This window comes from Lates calcarifer, linkage group LG7_1 (assembly GCF_001640805.2).
Source record: "Lates calcarifer isolate ASB-BC8 linkage group LG7_1, TLL_Latcal_v3, whole genome shotgun sequence".
Classification (NCBI taxonomy): Eukaryota; Metazoa; Chordata; class Actinopteri; family Centropomidae; genus Lates; species Lates calcarifer.
The window spans coordinates 14,532,432-14,553,758 of NC_066839.1; the positions used below are offsets into that span (position 1 = coordinate 14,532,432).

Genomic DNA, 21,327 nt, shown 5'->3' on the forward strand with positions numbered 1-21,327 from the left:
CTGTTTGGTCACAGTGTCCTACAGAAAGTGGAAATTGAGATCTGAATACACCACCTGTCTAAGCAGCAAGGATTACCAAGAAAAGGCACATTGATTAAGATGCTCTGGATTCATTTCCGCGCACACAGTGAAACATTTGGAACATTTGATGCAGTTGCTTTCACTGGTGAACCATCTGTCTTAATGGGGCAAGAAAAGAGATTTGCTTAGCAACCAAAATGCAGTTAGTGGAAGTTCTGCATCCCAAATACATTTGTACCCTTTGATAGAAGTTTCAGAGAAACAAGAGGTTTTTAATTGAAACTGTAAAGGATGTAGGGTCGCAGTTGTCCTTTTTTTTTTAAATTGTCTATAGACTGTATAAGAGATTCAAGGTCAAGGTTGTATACTCATGTCGCTCGGCAACAAGATGCTCCAACATTATGTGATTGAAACTACCACAATGAAGTCCAACTGCTGAAGACAAAACTATTGTTTGAAAAATATGACAACCTTGAATTTCATATTCAGACTGAAATCCTCAACCAGTACAACAAAAAGACTGAGGGAAACTCAACAGGACGATGTAATGTTAGTTTACTTGCTGAATGTTAATTTGAGGCAACATCATCCATCTCTGCTGCCTAAATATGTTTCCTGCCTTCAGACAGGGTTAGGATTATCATCTGTTCCCTCGGTAACACAGACAGAGATGAGACAGCATCATCAGCCCTCTGCTTTTGAATAGCATTTTAAGTGTGTGTGTGTGTGTGTGTGTGTGTGTGTGGCGGCGTTTTGTGTGTGGATATTCATGCTTTTGAAAGACTATATTTGCATTTGAGGAGGAATATGTCTTCATGCTTTGATGTAAGTAAAATCTTAGGTCCACGTGTGCATGAGTGTGCATGTTTGTTTGTGTGTGTATGTGTGTGTGATTAGCCCACAGAGCTGCAGAGCATATGATAATTGATGATGACTCATCCAGACCTTTTCTTCTTATTTTCTGTGCAGGAGACAGAGAGAAAAGGAGCAAGACATGAGAGAGACGAGAGAGAGAGAGAGAGAGAGAGGAATTGGCGATGTATTTGGGAAGTTGTGTTTAGGTGTGTGTGTGTGTGTGTGTGTGTGTGTGTGTGTGTGTGTGTGTGGTGTGTGTGGTATATATATATATATATATATAATATATATATATATATATATATATATATATATATATGTACACCCAGGAGATGCTGTTGCCTTCCACTAATCCCTGAGAAAATCACTAAAGGAGAATTTGTGTGTGGGAATCAGCTTTGGTCAAATACGCTCATTAGGACAAAACATGTTTCAGTGAAAATACATTTTATTTTCAGAGAGAATTAAATTGGACATTGACCCACAAACTAGTGGGAACCAGTTACTGAAGCTCTCTGGTAAGGTTCCTGTACTCTTACAAGGGACTCTGCCTTTTTCAACGCACATCAGGTTAGATTTCAGAATAGCAAGATGTGTTACTCTTTACATGTGTTGCGTTAAAAGTAGCAGAGGGAATATTCCTAACACATTTACACACGTATTAAATTTGACAGCATTTGTAAGGTAATGACAAACCATAACAGAACCTCAAACCGCAATATGGAGTCGTCATATTGGCTTGTCCAGTTTAACAAAACATAACTTTTCAACATGTGGTAATGTAATGACAAAATATTCTGAGACATTATTACTCTGCTGTTCAGCAGCTGAATTCCTGAATTCAATCCTGCGATCTTCATCACATGGTGAATATTGCAAAAATGTAAAAAGCAACATTTGTTAGAAAATGAGAACTGTGGCAGAAAACAGCACGGCTGTTTTCTCATCACTGTTACAGGTCTCTGGATTTATAAAGATAAGTGTACATAGTGGTCTGTTGTCGGCTTATGTGCAACATCAGCACATCACTCATTGCTTTAGATGGATTTCTGTCTCGGGTATTGTTCGATAAATTGTGTAGAGCCAAAAAGGAGTTGTTAAATTAATCAGTCCAAATTCAGATAGCCCAATTGTTCAAGTCACTTATCAAACTAGAAATACCTCAGATGTGACTGTTTTCTTTACAAATTAAATAACTTTGGATTTTGACTGTTATTTAGAAATAGTAAACAATCACTTTGACTCTCTGGCAGATCGGTCATGAAAATAATCATTACTTAATTATCAGACTTCTGTTCATATCTACAAATGTTCAAATAGGGTTTTCTCTGACACCGAATAGGTTTATGAATAGACAAACATGATGAATAGATAAATTACATTTCCTGAGTGAGGTCAATCAACATGTTTCCTAGTGAGAAACTTAAAATGCCTGCGGCAGAGCCATTGACAGAGACTGTTGCTTTAGTTTTCAGTAGCAGACATAAAAAACTTCCTCCTGTAGTTCCAGAGAAAGCGCAGCAATATTGTAAGCAGGAAAACACAGACTCTGTTATTGGATCTTGAAAGCTTGCAGCACGATTTGACTCTCGAATCTGCGCTGTTGCCTGCTGACATTGAAGTATGTGGCTTTGTCTGACCTTGCTCTTTGTGTGGCCCAATCTCTGTGTCTACTACAATCTGAGAATCAGACACAAACATACAGTAACCACCTTGGAAACAAATACTATATCTATATCTTTTGGACTTATGAGCCTTATGGCTGCGGTATTATGCTCTTACCCAGGTTTATACCTGGCAATAAGTTACCAGCTGGGTCTGGATCAGTTTAGTTGTCATATCTGTTTTTGTATCAAGGCTGGTAGATTAGTTGAAAATTACCTATTATCAGCCATAGTCTCTCTATACAATCCTATTAAGCACTTTGTAACTTTGTTTTTAAAGGTGCTATATAGGCAAAAATCATTAATGTTATTATTGTCTTGGAGCTTCTTCTCTTCCAATATGAAACTGGTCTTTCTCATTTCTCAAGTTTGGGCCTTGACTCTGTTATAAAAGATTCGCCTTTATGTCACTGAGAAAACTTGTTCAAAGCACTTCCAGTGTGTCCTTGATTTCACCAGCATCTGCTGGAGTGAAACCCTGTCACACAAGCAATTTTCAAATCCTTTTGTAATGAAACAGGATCGATCCTAAAGCCTTGTCTGAGATCCTGCTAAAACTTTCTTAGAAATATTCTCATATAAAGCGGACTGATGATGTAATGTGATTTATCTTTACTGATCCCTGTATGGTTGTACTCCTGTCACTTGCCTTCCTCCACAGAGGTCACAGGTCAGGGTCGGCTACAGAACAGAACCTCTGGACCTGCTACAGTAGGCATTCATTGTCTCGCTGACATGAGGCCTGAACCTTTTACTGTGCAAGATTGTCCGTCACTCACTACTCTCCAGCCTGCTGCTCAAAAAAGTGTTTTTTAAACTACGCTTGAGTTTTCGTTCTCCAGGGCGCAGCTGTTAGGCTCGTCAGGTCCCCCTGTAATGAACACTGTACACTCATACTGTCTGGAGAGCAATTTACAGAACAGGACAGAACTGTCTTCAAAGCATCTTCAGAATCGAGTCTCAGAGCTGCCTCTCTTCAGTGTGCTGCTGTTAAACTCGTCGTGCTCAAAGCTCAGATTATTATGCGACCTGGATATCATTAGCAGCTTCTCGCGTTTACTGTAGTCGCGCCTCGCTGCTGCAGACACTGACACATCCAGCAGCCTCTCCCCTTGCTCTTCCCTGTCCTCCAGCCGCATGTAGCCTTTGCTGCTGCCCCGGTTGCCACTGTTACTTCGGCTGCTGTTGCTACGGTCGAGGCGGGGCCAGCTGGGGTGCTTCCGCTGCTCCGGATGCACGCTGAGCATGCTCGGCCCGCGCTCCAGGTCCAGAGATTTGGAGTGGCTGCTGAGCATGTGCAGAGAGGAGTTGGAGCCAAAGTCGCTCCTTGCTGCTCCCGGGGAGAGCCAGCAGCCTGAGGTAGAGGAGGGAGCAGGGGAGAGTGAGGAAGAGGAGACAGAGGAGCAGTGGGACGAGGAGGAGGCGGAGTTACTCCGGTGCAAGCTGGGCGGTTTGGAGGCCTTGGCAACAGATGCTACAGGAACCGCCAGAGACTCCATGGAGCTCAGAGGCTGTGACCTCTCTCCATCTCTTCTCTCTCCTCCTCTGTCCTCCTCAGTAATCACCTCCATCTCTGGTTCATCAATAACACAGTTGTTGAGTTTTATAACAGGGAGCGTAAAAGCAGAGATAGAGGAGGAGACAATAGAGCGAGCATGGTGCCCTCCCCTCTCTCCATCTCCATCCACTGACCACTGATGGCGTATCGAGTCCGAGTGAGCCAGCCCGAGCCCCGGGCCGTAGAAGGGCCGATCCTTGTAGAGCGGCGCCAGCAGCCCCGCAAAGCTACAATCCAACTTCACCTGCTCTCCGTGTCCGTGAAACTCCTCGTCCCCTAACAGCACCACCTCCTCTGCAGAACCTCCTCCCCCGCTGGCGCTGCCTCCCGCCCGAGGGGAGAAGGCCAAGAGGGAGTTGCTGCCTAGCCGTGCAGCGTTATCAGCTCCAAAGGCTCGAAGGTCACTGACCTCTCTTGCATAGGCGCTGTTGCGGTGATGGTGTTGTTTCTGCTCTCTCTGCCTGAGGCGATGGATGTCAATGACTGTGGAGTACATGTCTCTCATATGGATTATCTAGTGCAGAAAAGAAATATATTATTAGTGGCACTCATCTTTGAGTTACCTCGCAGTATGTTTAATATTCCATCACAACTGCTTATTATTCTACAGCTTTAGATGTGTGTATACTTATGTTGAAGTTTGTTTGTTTGGGTCTCACGTGGACGGGAAGAAGCGAGAATTAATCGAATCAAGGAAGGGAAGGAGAGGGCATAAGAGCAGAGGATGGCAGGAGGTTGAAAGAAATCTGATCTGCATGTTAGTTATGTAGAGACGATGAATATGGATGACTGCAGTGTGCATGCCCCTCGCTTTGTAGAGCGTGGGGGAAGAACAGAAATGAGAATACAGGAAAGGGAAGGAATATTAACTACAACTTCTACTGCCTTTGGTTTTGTGTTTTAGAATTGAAACATCTGTTTGAAATATTCCTTCAAAGAATCTTTTCTAGCTCCCATTTCTGCATAAATCAGTGTTACATGATCCACAAAATCCAGTAATAATTCTAGTACTTGACTTCTCCACGTCCAGGTAGACACACAGTAGATGCTTGTTGCAGTATGTGTGTATGAATCTGCTTATTTCTACCCTACCTTTGTTTCTCTGTCTCTGTTTTCATGAAGTATGGCATTAGCACAGATAAAGATAAAAATCCCAATGCCCATGGTGAAAGGCCCGAACATCTTCATCCGCTCAGAGTGACGGTGCTGTTCTAGGAACCGCGTCAGGGCGCCCCTGGTGTGCTTGGAGGGCGTACCTACATACAGGAGACATGACAGAGGATGTGAGCCATTTAATATTCAGAGCACAAACCACATTGGATTCACTCTGTTGTTTTCTAACCTTGCACGCTATGACTTGCGCTGGAGTTGGCCACATCCCCATCCATAACGGACACCTTAGCTCCATTTCCTTCACCCGTGGAAGATGTTTTGGCTCCTCCAGCAGATCCTCCTCCAGTTGTTGATTTGGCCAATGGCATGGTTTCACTGTGTGGCCAGTAACCCAGTGTCGCCATGCCGATCCCTATGGCTAAGATGACCAGTCCCAGGAGGAGGAAAAACCCAGAGGCAGAGTAGAGGCGGAGCCTGCCGCGCACCACCACAACATCAGTGCGTCGCTTTCTCTTTCTAAAAGGAAAGAAAGTAAAGAAACCACAGTTTGTTTGTTTTTTTGTTTTTTTTTTGGAGACATATTTTCTGACATACCGTGATGTAAAGCCTGCCTCTACCATAGAAAACTGTACAGATTGCATAAGCATATCACTGTTTAAAAGTCAGTGCTGTTTTTTTAAACATTTAAACCATTGTGGAACATGAATCACTCAGAAGTTAAACGGCGACCACTTTCTTATCACCCAATGTAGTTCCTAAAAAAGTTCATTTGTAATCAAAGGCCTAAGCAAACTCTGTATTAATATTGAATTGACAAAAATAAGGCTCAGATGATCACCTGGGGGCAGCCTCTGGGCCAGGGTTTCCCAGGCCTGGGGACGGTGGTATGGGTCGGTGCTGAGAGCGGGAGGAGTCTTGGCGTTTTAGCTTGGCCAAGCCTGTTAGCACACCTGCTGCTGCAGTCATTCTTAACCTGCAGGTACACATGCAAACGCACATTAGTATTGAATTCTAAATCTAATCACAAGCATCTGTTGTCAGTGCGTGTTTGTACCACAGGTCACTGGCCTTTTGTACACACACTCTAAAAGATGCCAATGAATAAAAAAATCAAAGCAGTCCAATCCATTTGCCAGAGGCACAGATAGACATGAATTCACATGAAGAACAAACATCACAAACAACAATATTTAAGAGCAAGTTAAGGGATGGACATATGCATTTCAATATAACCAGAGTCTCCCAGATGCTCTGAGCATAGGAGATTTAAAACACCTGATATTAAGAGTACAGCATCTCCCACAATCATGCAGATTGAACCAGTCCCGAACATCACAGCTCTATTTGTCTTATTTTATGCACGTGTGTCACATCACACACAGCGGTGACTTTTGCAAAGCTGCAGGTGACAGCTTTTTTAGACTTTCACACTTTCGATGTCTTTCCAAGTTGGAGAGATGCTATTTACAGTCGAGCAAAGATACAACAATACAATCTATTCTGTTTACTGGTGATGTTTTGCTTTTGACTCCCAGCTTTGAAGACAACATGAAAAAGGGTGTGCATGTGTGCATACTCTACATAGTCATACATTTATTTTTGTAGGATGTTTGTTTACTGCATCCCTCCTGTGTGTATGAGAGAGAGAGTGATACTAAGGAAACAGGGTGATCAGAGAGATGGAGACAGAGAGCAGACACAAAGAGAAACACTCATGCTGCCTTAGATAGTAGTTAATTCATTTGCATTGGTATTGTTGCCATTGTTATCGTTATTTACGTTGTTGTTGCTGTTATAAAACTGGAAATACATAGCTGCATTTCATAATATTCAAATGATTCATAGTCTCTCTGCTCACCAGCTGCTCAGATGTCTATTAATAGTTAGTAAAAGGAAGAGGGCTTAAAACAAACACCGGCTTATTTCGGGAGCCTTCATTTGGGTTTAAATGCCCGTTAATCTATGCTCATATGAACATTAGCATTGTCCTCTTTAGCACTAAGAGGATTAAATAGACTTTATTAGATGTTGAATAACCAAGGTACTCAATTTAAATGGAAATTTGAAGTATTTCTCCTCAGGTCAAATTATGGTAGAGTAATCTCACTGCTACAGGTTGATTTATTGTTTTTGTTGGTTGCCATGCTGATGCCTCTACACTACAATTATTACATATATTTAAATACAATAAATTAGCTGACATCATGACACCAATGATTCCCAGCACTTGAGAGTCAGCTGCCATAAAATTAATAGTGAATAGCTGTAGCTCTGCTGACAAATAACATTTATTTGCAATTGTAATGTAGATTGGGCAATTGTGAGGCGTTGTTTTCAGTAAAAATGAATGAGTTAAAATGATTGTGATGTAATTGTGATGCTTACTTTTCAGTTTGCCTGTGTACGTCTCATGAATCAATGCATAATCTTCAGAATATGATTGTGATGTAATTGTGACACATTGTTGTGACACATTATCTTCAGTTAGAATGTGGTTGTGACGTAATTGTGACACAATACCTTCAGTTAGAATGTGACTATGATGCACTTGTGAAGCATTGTTTTCAGGTGGAGTGTGATTGTGATGTCACTGTGAAGCACTGTCTTCAATTAGAATGTGATTGTGATGCAATTGTGATGCGCTGTTTTCAGTTAGAGTGCAATTTTGAGGCACTGGTTTCAGTTAGTTAGAATGTGATTATGATGCAATCATGACACAATAGTTTTAAGTTATAATGTAACTGTGATGTAATTTGTGATGCGTTATTTGCTTTTTGAATGTGATCGCAATGTCTTATCTTCAGTTAGAACAGTTAGATGACTTACCAGTTTTCTGCAAGTTTGTGTACGTGTGCATTTCTGTGTATATAAGTGGACAAAACAGATTTAGCATGGGAATGTGAACACACCCATGACCTTTGTCTATTTTTTAATTTCTCTCTTCCTTGCTTCCACATTTCCCTCTAGCTCTCCTTCTTCCTTCTCATTTTCTCTTCCCTTTTCACCCTCTGCTAATGCATTCTGGTTGTGACCCTGAATAATTTTTTCCTTCCCTTACTTCCCTTTCTTCAACCCCAGCTAACGTTTTTCATCTTATTTCTCTGTTTGTCTTTCTCCTCCTCCACCCTCTGTCCTCTTGGATCTATTTTTAATCTGCCTCTAATTTTAATTTTCTTCTATTTGGTCACTTTCCTCTCTCTCACTCCCTTCCTTTCTTTTCCTCTACATATCTCAAAGCCAGAAAGTCTACTTTAAGATTCAAAGTCAAAGAAAGCTTTTTTAGTATTTAAAGTAACTGTGTGAATCACACATAAGACCAGACGTTCTCTCCTCCTACCCTCTTTTCTCCTTCTCACATTTAAATGTATTTTTCATGTCAATCATCTTATTGGTAATTCTGCTGCTGTAGGAAAGTGCTCCATCCACAGATGGTGAATCACACAAGGACAAACACAACCAGCCTCTTTTCTCAGGTTTTCCTGCACTCCCTCTCACTCTGTCTCTCTCTACTTGATTCTCTCCTTTCGCTCCTTAGTGTGTGTCAAACAGGAACCCACACAGTGTTTCAAGAGCAGGGGGAGAGATTTCCTCCGTTCACTTAGAGTGCAGAAAGGGATAGATGGGAGTACAGGAGGAAAGGAGACAAAGGTGACAAAAACATGCGAGAGAAGATGATAACCGAAATTCAGGAACAGGAGAGGAAGGGGGTTAAAAAAAAGGAAGAGGGATACAGAAGCACATATTGACAACAGTGCATCTACCTGGGTGCAACACTGAGTCATAACCAGAAAATGAAAGCCTGCACAAAGAGTTGAACACTGTAAAAAAAAAAAAAACAATGGTAAAAACAGTTTTGAAGCCTGTTTTCCAGAGACAGAATGACATGAGCAGACAGAAAGAGGACAGAGAGGCCGGACAGTAAGGTAAAGGAAAGCAAAGTGCTTTTCCCACCAGTGATGACATGACAGAGGGAGAAAACGAGCCAAGTGCATCTGTAGTTTTAACAAGACTTGTGGAAGAAACAAGTGGAGCAAAGACAACGAAATGCTGTCCTAACAGACACGCCAACAGCCTAATGAGAAACCACTCAGGCTCTGACAAGGCAAGGCTTTCTACTGTGGAGAATGTGCAGTGACCACATGAAATGACGTTAATATTAAGCAACCATACTCCACATTTAACACCCAATCAGTGAGTGTGTGCTGGTTGTTTTTTTTTTTTCATTTTTGCGTACAGAATGACATAAAGAAATCCTTCAGTGAGTTAGGTTTAGTCTTTAGAGGTCCGAAAATTTGCTGGTTTCTGCTACAACGCTGTCTTTTTTTCGGTGTAATGATCGCATGGTAATCATACACAGACTGTATGAATTTTAATTTTTGGTTTTCTTTTTTTTCTCATATCAAATAAAACTTATAAATAATGCGAAATCCACTGCTCCATTTTCCATTTCACTGCCTTAATAAGCAGTTTTTTAAATTCGCGTTAAATGAATAATGAATTGGCCTCCGGGTGATCAGCTTATTAATGACTAAATTGCCTCCGCTGTTTATCTGTGCATACTCACAGTAAGGCAAGAAGGCTATTAAAACAATTTAATATGCCTTGCCCTTTAGGGAGCAGATTCACTCTGTTACTGGTGACATTTAAACATTTACTCTTAGACACTCCTACATGAGTTACATTTTAAAGAAATAGTCCCACTACATCATGTCTCTCATTTCTCCTCCACACTGTAGCACTTCCTCTGTGAAATTCTTCTGCATGTGCTTGTGTCTTCATGTGAGGCCTTTTGTTGCATGATAATGACAAGTTATCTAATCTATAGGCGACGTCACATGATGTATTGTCCCTATAGCGACTACATGTGCTGCTGCTAGGTGACACGTTTCTATAGCAACTACCAGATGTACGCACAGGGATGACAGGTATATCATTAAGACTGTATCCTGACAACAAAAGGGCATTTCCCATTTATTATTTTGCCTTGACTTTTTATTTCTATGTGCAGATACAGGGCAAAAACAAACCTTCATGTCACAGCATATGGTCCTTTCCATCAGTTTAAAAGAGGTGTGATGGAGATGGGGAGACAACGAAGGATGTAAATGGATGGGGAACAGGAAGGTAAGATGACATGAGAGGAGGAGCTGGTGAAAGGGAGACACAGAGGATGAAGACAGAGGGTGAGAGCAACAGAGAAATTGGCATGAGAGGTGCTTGCAAGACAACCCTCCATTTTTTTGTACTCATTAACATTTACACATTCGCGTTGTGTTCGAGGTGTTAATTCTGTTTTCTGTTTAATCTTGTTTATGTGATTTGTGATAAAGTGCTACCATTCTGCAGTGTCTAACCTCACACATTACAGAGGAAACCACTAAGAGAGTGGAAGAGGAAAGAGAATGAGACAGGTGGTTTAGAAAGAGAGAGAGAGAGAAGAAGTGAAGTAGGGTGGAGAGTAAAGATGGAAGAAATCAGGAGCGGAAAGACTGGGAGAAAGAGAATAGAGGAAGTGCTTTGATATACATGTAACAAACTCCAGAGACGTTTTTGACTCTAGAAGCATGCTGAGAAAAAGTTTGTCTCAAATGACTCACTTCACCGAGCTGTGTGCTAACACGTCATGGAGAAAGACATCTAATATGGACACAGATGGAGTAAGAAGGGAAAGCAGCAAGGAGAGATGTAATGAGAGGAATGAGAAGGAAGATAAAATTGGAGCTTGGTAGGGAAAGAAAAATTGGCATCCATTACAGTACGTCTCCTATTATAGTTACAGTGGGTCATGTGTTTTTGTTTCTGGGTTATAAACTGCTCTGGTGAGGTTAACTGAGGCCAAATTGCTCTAATAAATGTGAAAACTATACTGTATCAGTGTCTCTGTTTTTTCTATCCCTAACTGGATTTTATTGGAGAGACAGACGAACCCCCTGCTGCTGCAGTTAAGGTCACCTGCCACATCACCATGGAGCTGAGAGTCAAACATGGAAACTACCCTCAAAACAACTCTAGCAGGTTCTATTTCAGTCTCTCTCTGTACGGTGTAGTTTGGAAAATGTTGAATTTTGGCAAATGTTCAGTGCAGTTTACTTTCTGCTTTTATTTTCAAAGTGTGATAGAAATTATCTGCCTGAGTCCAAGGGCAAAAACGCAGTGAGCAAATATCTGATTTTTGTACAACCCGTGCTTGACACCACTTTTAACTTGAAATACTAAAATAAAGAGACTGTCAAGTGTTTTGATGCCCAGGTCAAACTTAAGTACTGCATTTCAAAGTATACCTACGCCACAGTCAAGTGCAATATTACAAACGAGTTCAGTAGGGGAAAGAACATGTTCACAGACTGATTTCATTTGATAAGAAGGAATGTAGCATAATGTTTGACATTTATTTTCTTGTTATTTAAAAAAAAAAAAAAAATCAAAACACACCCAACTTATTCTCTGCCTTTTCAAATGAATTACAGTATAGTATAGTGTAATGCATGGTATATTATAGTATATTATATATTAGTATGGCATAATATATGGTATACTATAGTATGTTTAGTATTGTAATGTAGTATAATATAGTACATTATTTAATAATATATTGTATATTATAGTATGATATGGTATATATTGCAGTATAGTGTAATATACTCCAGTATAAGATCAAGTATTAATGTCTTTGTTAAGGGATCATACTGTTGGTTTTACATGTTTTACTACATTATGTGTAAACTGTACACTGTCAGTAGATAATAACATTACCAAATGGGCGCTGGGAGGAAATGCAGCTATGATCAGGGACAGTAATCCTCTTAGCTGGTGCCTTCCAAAAAACATCAACCTATAATGGAGGTTCACATTTTTTATTTTTATGTTTTGTTTTTCTGGGAAATTGCTCACAGATACTTTTGGCAGCTGAGGCTCAAAAGATGGATGTCCATAAAGCTTCCATAAACACACCAGCATCGATGAGTATTCGAAACAGACCCCACTGCAATTCCACTTCTCCACAATGATAAGAGTATGTGAACATAGTATGCCAATTTAAAACTTGTGTTGTATGCTTTAGAAAATGACCATCAGCAACCTACAATAAACAGGAATTGTGTTAATTGGCTTTAACATGGTACATCACAATTAAAGATGGTTTTTCTTTCCACCAGGGAGGCGGAATGACAGGCAGGTGGAGCAGAGAGATAAGATGACATCTGACAAAAAGCTGTGACATGTATTACAACACATGATGTGCCCCGCAGCAGGAAAAGATCAGGTTCTTACAGCCACACATTTTACTAATTTGCTTTGTTGATCCCTGAAGTGGAATTCTCGCTCTGCTTTTCCAGAAAGGTCAGAGTTCAAAGTCGGCAGCAGAGAAACACCCCCGCAGGTGTTTGACAAAACAAGGCAATCTCATTGCAAAAATCCCTCCTCTACCTGCTGAAATCCAGATTTTGTTGCTTTTCCCTCTTTTCACAAGCTGCTATATATCTTGTGGGATATTTATCTTTCTCCCTGGTTTGATTTGGCCAATTCCCTTTTTAAGTGTTTGTGTCACTGCCGTTGACTTGAATAAGGGGATGAGGACAGCTAAGACAGCCAACTCCCATGTTAGATGGTTAGTTCATTTATTTTTATTATTTTAGCTTGTCTGACAAAATGGAGAAAGTTTAAAGGTGCTACGTGAAAATTTTTTCTCTTGCTACATAGCCGATGTTAACATTAACAGCTGTTTACTGTTGCCAGTCTAGAGAAAATCTTGCAAGTTTAGCATCAAAATGGAACGCAACACCAAATAATAAGGCTTCTTTTGCTTCTATTTCTATCACTTCTTTTCTTCTGCTGAAGTTAGCATGCTAACCAGCAAGCTTTGACCTGTCCTGTCTTGAAATACCACTTTACCATAGTGAGTCATTGTTGTGTCCAGTCTGCCCATGAGAGTCCATGAGAGAATGAAGAAGTAGCACCACCCAGAGGATGTGTTCTAACTTGTTGTCTTGGTAAATAAACAGCTGGTAATGCTAATGTTGGCTATATAGCGATAGCAAATACTTACATATAGCACCTTTAAATGAAGGAAAGGCCCAACTCTCCTTGACTTGGTATTGTCAAATGAAAGACTGTGGTAACCAGAGAAAACAAAAGCAGATATTTTGGCAAAAGATAAAGATTTCCACCATACAGTCTGTGCATTTGTCCCTTTGATAGTTAAACAAGATACTTTGGAAACTACAGTCCTAAATTTGTTGATATATGCCTAACTGAAAACTTTGGACAAGCATAAGTACTGTGAGCAAACAGTCACTAAACTGTAATTTGAATCCTAATATGCACAGACCCACAGGTGTTTTCAGTTATTCTGGTTAATTATGCTACATTCACATCATTAACGTGTTTATGATGTCACGTCATCAAACAACAGACGGTTATGCCAGAGCTTTCAACTTTTCCAGTCATAATTACTACTTGGATGTCGACTTGAACATGATTTACAAATTAGAAACTGGTTATTACAATGGCTCTGATGTGACATGAACACAACATTAGCCTTTCTCTTCTCAGGTTGAGGGTGGGTGAGCTACGCTAACAAGTGTGACAGAGCAGACAGGAAAGTGAGAAAGATGGCAGTTAAGCTTAGTCTGTACACACCCTACACAGCCCTGGGTAGCAGTTATCACATCTTCCAGTGTTGAGTTGGTTCACAATGTTCAACAAATTGTTTTCTACCTTGATTATAACTGAGTCAGAGAATCAGCTAAAATGAAATGTAATACCTGTAAGTTTGGGGCTGATTGATTGTGGCTCCTGAATAATCAGACATCTACATGAGCTCGATATCCTGGCTGAAGTCTCTGTCCTTTTTGGGCTTTTAGCTGACCAGGGAAGCAGACGCCCATTTGGTTTATGGGATTAAAAATATGTTTCATGTCCATTTCATTTAATTGCAAGTTCCTTGGGAAATTAGGCCATCATTAGAGGAGATGCAAGGAATGAAAAGAGCACAGAAAACACAGGGCAGATAGAGGAGGAATTTGTGTCAAAGGAAGCAAAAGATAAACAGATAGTGAGCGTGTGTTTGTGCATTGCTTTACTCCACAGACTTGCGGTCAAGGGTGAGTCATCTGTCTGGAGAATATGTCACTTTGTGTTTTCCCGCTGACCTTTTGGCAGCACATTTTCTGATGCAAGCACTCGAGTGTCAAATCCAGCACCCTCCTCACCATCTTGTTTGTTTGTTTTCCTCATTATTTTGATGATACATACTGCTTTTTTCTATGTCTCGCATCCTTCACACTGAATCAGTCATTGCCTCCTGTGATAGATTGAGCTCTACTCAATTGAATTAAGTTTTGAGGTGAATCATCAGATACTCCGGCCAAATGTGTGTGTGTGTGTGTGTGTGTGTATGTGTGTGTGTGTGTGTGTGTGCACGCTTGTATGTGTTGATGTACTGCAGTGAGCCCCCTGTTGATTTGAGCGAAATGACTCATTCTGTCTTCCTCACAGTGTCGATTGTCAGTCAGTCACCCACACTCATCCTGAGACACGAATCGTCCCCAGCTGCCCTGCAGCAGTGGCGGCCAAACAGGAGACCTGGTACCTTTATGGTTTCCACGTGGGGATTCCAGAGGCCCACTCTCTGCAGTTTAGGAAGTAATTTAATTCCACTAATGTTTTGTTTTCAATAAGCTAACAGTTCTTATTTACTTTGGATGATAAAACAATCTCAGCGCAAACAGGAAATATGTTTCAAATCAGATAAACTGGAATATTTTCCTCAGATAGGAGTCTCTCTAGGATGAAGTCTGGGCTTGCACATCTCTCTGTGGGGGGAGTGACAAAGTGAAGCAACTGCTGACCTATCAGAGGGTTATTTAAACAGGATTATCCAGTTAGCGTGAGATCTGTGAAGGAGGATTAGTCAATGTGTCGCCTGACTTTGTAATGATTCTCAAATTAAACTCAGATGCATTTCTGTGTGAAATGTTTGGCAGCAAAGGTTTCACTATGAGCCTTTTAGCTCTACGAGTTACCCTAGCTCTTCAAAAAGCTCTCAAGGTGAGAATTGCTCCTAATTCACAGACATTAGCTCAGTCACACTAAACATTATAAAAGCAGTGAGTGTCTGCTGTTAAAAGTCCCCCTTCACTGAAAAATGTGTTTTGCTCATACTGACTTTACCTGGATGTGTGACCTTCACTGTGCAGAATGGTTTCATTTATGAGAAGAGTTTGATACTAGATACATTCTTCTGTGCCTGCCTTAAATCAGGGTTTAACACATGGACGCACAAGCATGACAGAACATCTGGATGCAAATCATGGTCCAGGTGTGATATGTACATTTGTAGAAGGGCAAATAAAGTGATAATGTCGTGTTTTAAATGCAGCATGAGACATTTTGTGTTCAGAGGTTAAACTTTTGAAACAAAAAATATTTGCCTATTTATAGATGATGATTTTTTAATGGATAACAAAATGTTATTCAAAACTATCTATTTGTGTATGTATTGAATAATAACTGTGTGAGACAGATACGATTAAAGGTACACTGATGACCGCTGACCCTTTAAAGGTGCAATAGTTGCTACCGCCACATAGCCAATGTTAGCATTAACAGCTGTTTACTCTAGAAGACATATTGCGAGTTCAGCATCAAGCTTTAATTCTTTACTCTGCTTGCCTCAGTGGAAAGCACCAGCAATATTAACTCTTGAACAATGAAGACATATTGCTGCTCAGAGGATGTATTCTAACCCTGTATTATGCAACAATGGCTAAAGCTCTTGTTAAGTAAACAGCTGTTAATGCTAATGTTGGCTATGTAGCGATAGCAAGAACTTACAGGCAGCACCTTTAATCATGACCTTTGACCCATCTTTGAGGGAGCAAATTGACATCATATTTTAGACTAGGCAGGCACAGAGGAGTGATCATCTCAAGCTTGGCACAATGAAGGGATCGGAGGATTCCCCCCAAATCAATCACTAAGCAAAACTTAGTCAATATAGGCTACTGGATGATGACATAAGATGATACTAAAGATGATCCTGTTCAACATAATTAGATGTGAGAAGAGATGTAACCATAAATAGACTGTCAGTCTGTCAGAGGCTGATGGCTGATGTTAAACTTCCCTGCATCAAATATTAAACAAAACCTAATTAAATATGGATGGAAATAAAAAGATGGACTGTAGAGCTGTCAACTTGAATTGTTTCACGGCGGGTGTTTAGAGTTAGAGAGGTCAAACACAGCTCAGTTCTTACCTTCACAAAAGCCGAGTTTTCACTTTCAATGTGCCATTAGGCATGGAGGGAGATTAGGCTGTAACATGGGGGAAAGTAAAAAGCCATCATCCACTTTGAAGGCTACTTCCAGTGAAATGCCACGCCGGAGAAAATGTAAAATGACAGGAGACAGTTCCCAGCTCCCATGCAGGGCTTTTGAAACAGCAGCACAGTCTTTACTACATCCAAAGTCTTTAATGGAGACGCTATATTGGCTTTACTACAGGTTCTTTGGCTTCGCTGAGTCTCTTTAGACGACTTTGTTCAGCGCGGAACACGTTTTACGCCATATGGAGAGTATGTGCGCTCAGGACAATGAAGGCGGTGAAACACGCTCCTAATTACGACTGAGGGAAAATCCTTTAACACATCCCGCCTATTTAAAGTGGTAAATGCTCAGCTTGTAATTCCCCAGCAGAAAAAAAAAACCCTTGTTTGACTGGAAAAGAGACTACAAAAGCCGCTCGCGATGTCCCTTCTGGTTGTCTGAATGCGTAAAACTCACTCGATAAACCGATTTTCGCGTCTAAAAACTTGGTTTCACGTCAAGAAAAAATGGGGGGAAAGATTGAAAATCTCAGCGGCAAGCTGTTGCGTTTTAAGAAAAACGGTGAGCTGTGCACACCAACGAGTAAAGCGTGTTTTTATTCCTCTGAGCCAGGGAGAGACGGCAGCTCCATCCAATTCCTCCAAAGCGCCTCTACGTTTGTGGGAATGTGAGAGGCTTTTTCAAATGTGTGTGTGTGTGTGTGTGAGGGAGGGAGGGAGAGAGAGAGAGAGAGAGAGATGGGGGTGAATGGTTTGCACGCTCCCTAGGAAGGTCGTAGTTGTGTATGCATGAGTGTGTGTGTGTGTGTGTGTGTGTGTGGAGTGTATGTTTATGGAGGGAAACAAGGCACTGTGCCATGCTTTTCTCGCAAGGCGCAGATGATGAGGGGATGATTGTTTTTTTGGGAAAAAACAGAGAGAGACTCCTGGATGAAAATTAATGTATTTCTGTGGGAACAATAAGCAGCAGGATTCTGAATACGAAGCTGAGGGAAGGCACCGTTCCTGCAGCAACAAAAGTGAGATGGAAAAGTGTGTTTAAGTGTCTAACAGCTGCAGTATTGGCACAAGTTACTCCTTGTGTAATTGTGTAAGATATACATCAAATCCCCAGAGGCTAGGAGTTATCAGCACTCTGAGCACTGTTTTTGTCCAGCTTTTCTATCCACACACACACACACACTGAGAGAGAGAGAGAGAGAGAGAGAGAGAGAGAGAGGGGGCAGCAAAAAACGTTGCAGATGTTGGCATGCGTGTCATTTCCTGTATTTACATGCTGGAAGTGATTCAATGAAAATACACAAGCAGGGGTGAGGTGAAGAAAATGTAAGACAGACATTTTGGCTGATATTTTGTGCAGTAAACTGTAAGTGTGTGTGTGTGTGTGTGTGTGTGTGTGTGTGTGTGTGTGTGTGTGTGTGAGAGCGTGAGCGAGACAGAAAGACCATTATTTGTTCAGATGGCTGAGATTAAGTTGGTGAGAAATGAAACACCCAGAGGGCAGAGTCGTGCAGCTGAACATGTTGCACACGCAAGAAAACACACTCGGACACAGTCATTAGGACATTCTCTTGGTCCTTTGGTGCCATGCCCTCCGGCCTCAAACCTGACCGTGACACACCTGACCTTAACCCTGACCTTAAATCTAATTATAACACCCTCTCTGCGCCGCACCAGCTAAAAATAACCCCGTGGAGTCCCGAGCATCAGTTAGCAGCTTTTTCTGGTTTCGCTGAGACATCTGGAGCCCTTAAGATCATAAAACCCTCATCTCGACATACGAACCAATGCGCTCTCTAAAACTTAGAACGTTAGCGACAGCCAGTCGAGATTCATGCTGAAGTCATGTCCCCAGTGCAGTGGTCAGTCGGTTGCTGTATTTACATTCCATAACGGATCGAAATGAAAACACACTGTAGAGGGGCAGAGAGGAACAGAACAGGAGGAAGACGGTGAGAAACCGAGATGTGGAGAGAGTGTGGGAGAAAGAGGAGAGAAAAAAACAAAGCCTTACATTGTTGACTGTTGCATTTCTCGTTTACAAGCCCACCTGGGATTATGGGATTTATAAAAATGTGTTGGCTTTTTGTGTCATACTTATTGTAAGCAGCTGTGGTCAGGAGTCTGGAGCGAGATAATTAAAGAGAAGATGTAATTGAGAGGAAAAGATGGAGAAGAAAATGGGAGGAAGGATGGTAGAGGAGGAGAACAGAAGAGAGGTGTGAGGAGAGATAAAGTGGAGGAGGGAAAAGAAGAACAGGGAATTTGTCATTTTGAGCAGTTTTGAAATAATATCTCAATGGGTCAAAAGATGATTGACAGGTCAGGGGACTGGTGAAAGCCAGTGGGATGTTTTCGGAGGTTATTTCGGGCTTCGAGAATGAGTGAAGTCTCGTCTCTCTTCCCTCCTATTTACTGTTGTTGTTGCCTTTTTTTGTATATCTTGAATGAATTATGATGTTTCAGACTGTGTGTGACGTAAATATCTGTCACTAACACACACACAGAGAATGGAAATTACAGCCTCTGTGCTCCTGCAACACACCATGTTGACATGTAGGTCAATGAGCCTCAGTGTTCTCGCCCCTCTCTGTGTTGAACTGATTTTCAAAGACTTTAAAAACACATCAGGAGAACAGCGTGGACACAGCACGCTCATTTCTCTGCCTCTGTGGATACAACACAGATTGTTTAAACTCACTCATGTGGTGTAAACACTCTCCAGATACAGGCACACTCTGTTGTATTGTCATTATCAGTCCCATTTTTCATACTCATATTAGGCTCAGATCTGGCGGCGTGCTCCAGACGGGTATCTAAATATGCTGCAAGTCTCTCTTTTGTTTTAACCAGATTTAAAAAGAAAAAAAATAGGCTGCCAAGATTATAGTTTGCTTTATTTTCACCATGTTCCTTGCAACAACAAAAAATGTTTTCGTGTCATTTGAGGTTTAGTATGGGCTTAATAATTCATGAGTGCCTTGAAATGTGTCTAAAATGCTTTTAAGCTAAGGTTTGCCTGTGTTGCTGAGACTAGGATTTAGAGTCACCTTGGTGATCATGTGCTGTGTGTAAACACCTCTACAGCTCACTAATTAACACGTTTTATCTCCTTTGTACAAAAAACCAAAGTGTGTAAATGACAGTTCACTGTTTCAAGGGGGGTTATGTCCTGGATTTGGTGAGCTCTGAGAGCCAGGCTAGCTGTTTCCTCCTGCCTCCAGTCTTTAAGCTAAGCTAAGCTAAGCTAAGCTAAGCTAAGCTAACTAGCTGCTGACTGTAGCCTCATATTTATTGTACAGGCAAGAGAGTGGCATCAGTCTCATCTAACTCAAAATAATAAACATATTTACAAAAATGTTCTTTTAAAACTGTTCTTTTAATACCAGTTGTTGAATGTGTGCAAACCTGTTCTATTTGTCTGTCTTCATTACTGTAGTTATATAGAGGAAGGAACAACACTGCAATGCTAAAAAGTGAGAAACACTGTAGACTTTAAAAGACTTTAATGGCAAAATAAAAATTAATCATTCATGCAATTTCTATCAGTCCTATTTTTGAGTCTTTACTAAAGACATATTCAGAGCTATAAAAAGAGATGTATGATTAGTTTCCTGTGAGCTTTACAGCAGAAATGTACCACAACACACACACAAACACGCACACGCACACACATACAGGAGAATGAATAGTTATGACGCCTATCTTGCTAACATGCCCCCCCCCCCGCGCTCCCCTGCTTTTCATCACCATGGTTACAATGATGCAGGTTACGTGGCAGCCAAGTCAGCCCCACATTCACATACATACAAAGGCTCACGTGCATGTGCTTTACCACACACACACAGAGACGTGCTGCACAGGCTGTGACGCTGAAGAGTTGAATAAAGAGTTTCTTTAGCTATTTCTGGAGGGAGATGGGGATGTTGAACTGTCATCATTTCTGCATTTGTGTCGTCTCTATCAATACATAGCCCCCCCCATGAATAGATGATGGATGTAGAGCAGCTGGCAGCTCTCTTTCTCCCCTTCACATTTTTCCTCTACATTCTGTTTTCATGTACAATCTCTTAAATTAAAAATGAACCAGGAAGAAAAGATTTCATGACACCGAATATCACAAATCCATACATTTGAATGCTGCGTCTTATCTGTTGCTGCCAGTCCTGTGCATGTGGCTCTTATCTTATCTCTTATATTCTTGGTCATTGCTTTTGGTGAAGCTGTTCTCTCTGTGCTTGTGAGGCTATGCTACCACCCAGTGTTCATGTTAAGAACTGCTACACAAAATTGCAAGAGCATCTTTCTTGATATTTTGAGTACGGAGCAAGCAAGACTCATCCAGTTACACCTTATATATTTAGTCTACCATCATACAAGACAAAGAAAGGAAGCAGATCCTCACATTTGAGAAGCTGGAACCAAATGTTTGGCACTTTTGCATAAAAAAGTGACACATGATCAACTGCTTATCAAAATACTTGCTGAATGACATTCTGTCAGTTGACGAATCCATCAAGTAATTGTTTCATCTCTTCTTTATACCCACATATTATTCTGCTTTATGCCTTTATTTTGAAATCTTTATTTGAAGGAGGGAAAGCAATAAAGGAAGGATGGAAGGAAGTGGAGAAGTGCAGGATGTGATAGTAGGAAGAAAGACAACAATATGGATGCAATTGGAAAACTAGAAAAGAAAGACAATGGTAGAAAGAAGCAACAAAGTAAGGTAAGAGAATGTGTTAAAGGAAGTAATGGACGGATGAGAAAATAAGGGACAAAAACAAAGA

General features: G+C 41.0%; 1 protein-coding gene and 1 long non-coding RNA gene across 2 annotated transcripts; one reads left to right on the top strand and one right to left on the bottom strand.

Annotated features, from left to right (window-relative positions):
* Positions 1-1,306: 1,306 nt before the first annotated feature.
* On the bottom strand, positions 1,307-17,695 carry tmem200a (transmembrane protein 200A). The gene is made up of 5 exons (XM_018696062.2): positions 16,469-17,695; positions 6,050-6,184; positions 5,441-5,727; positions 5,191-5,354; positions 1,307-4,612 (listed from the first exon to the last, which is right to left on the bottom strand). Exons 2-5 carry the CDS (start codon positions 6,175-6,177, stop codon positions 3,488-3,490), a joined length of 1,704 nt encoding a protein of 567 aa, XP_018551578.1. The 5' UTR covers positions 6,178-6,184; positions 16,469-17,695; the 3' UTR covers positions 1,307-3,487.
* On the top strand, positions 10,365-16,462 carry LOC127142667 (uncharacterized). The gene is made up of 4 exons (XR_007813626.1): positions 10,365-11,226; positions 12,105-12,223; positions 12,366-12,472; positions 14,707-16,462. It is a non-coding gene; the product is annotated as an uncharacterized LOC127142667 (long non-coding RNA).
* Positions 17,696-21,327: the final 3,632 nt, after the last annotated feature.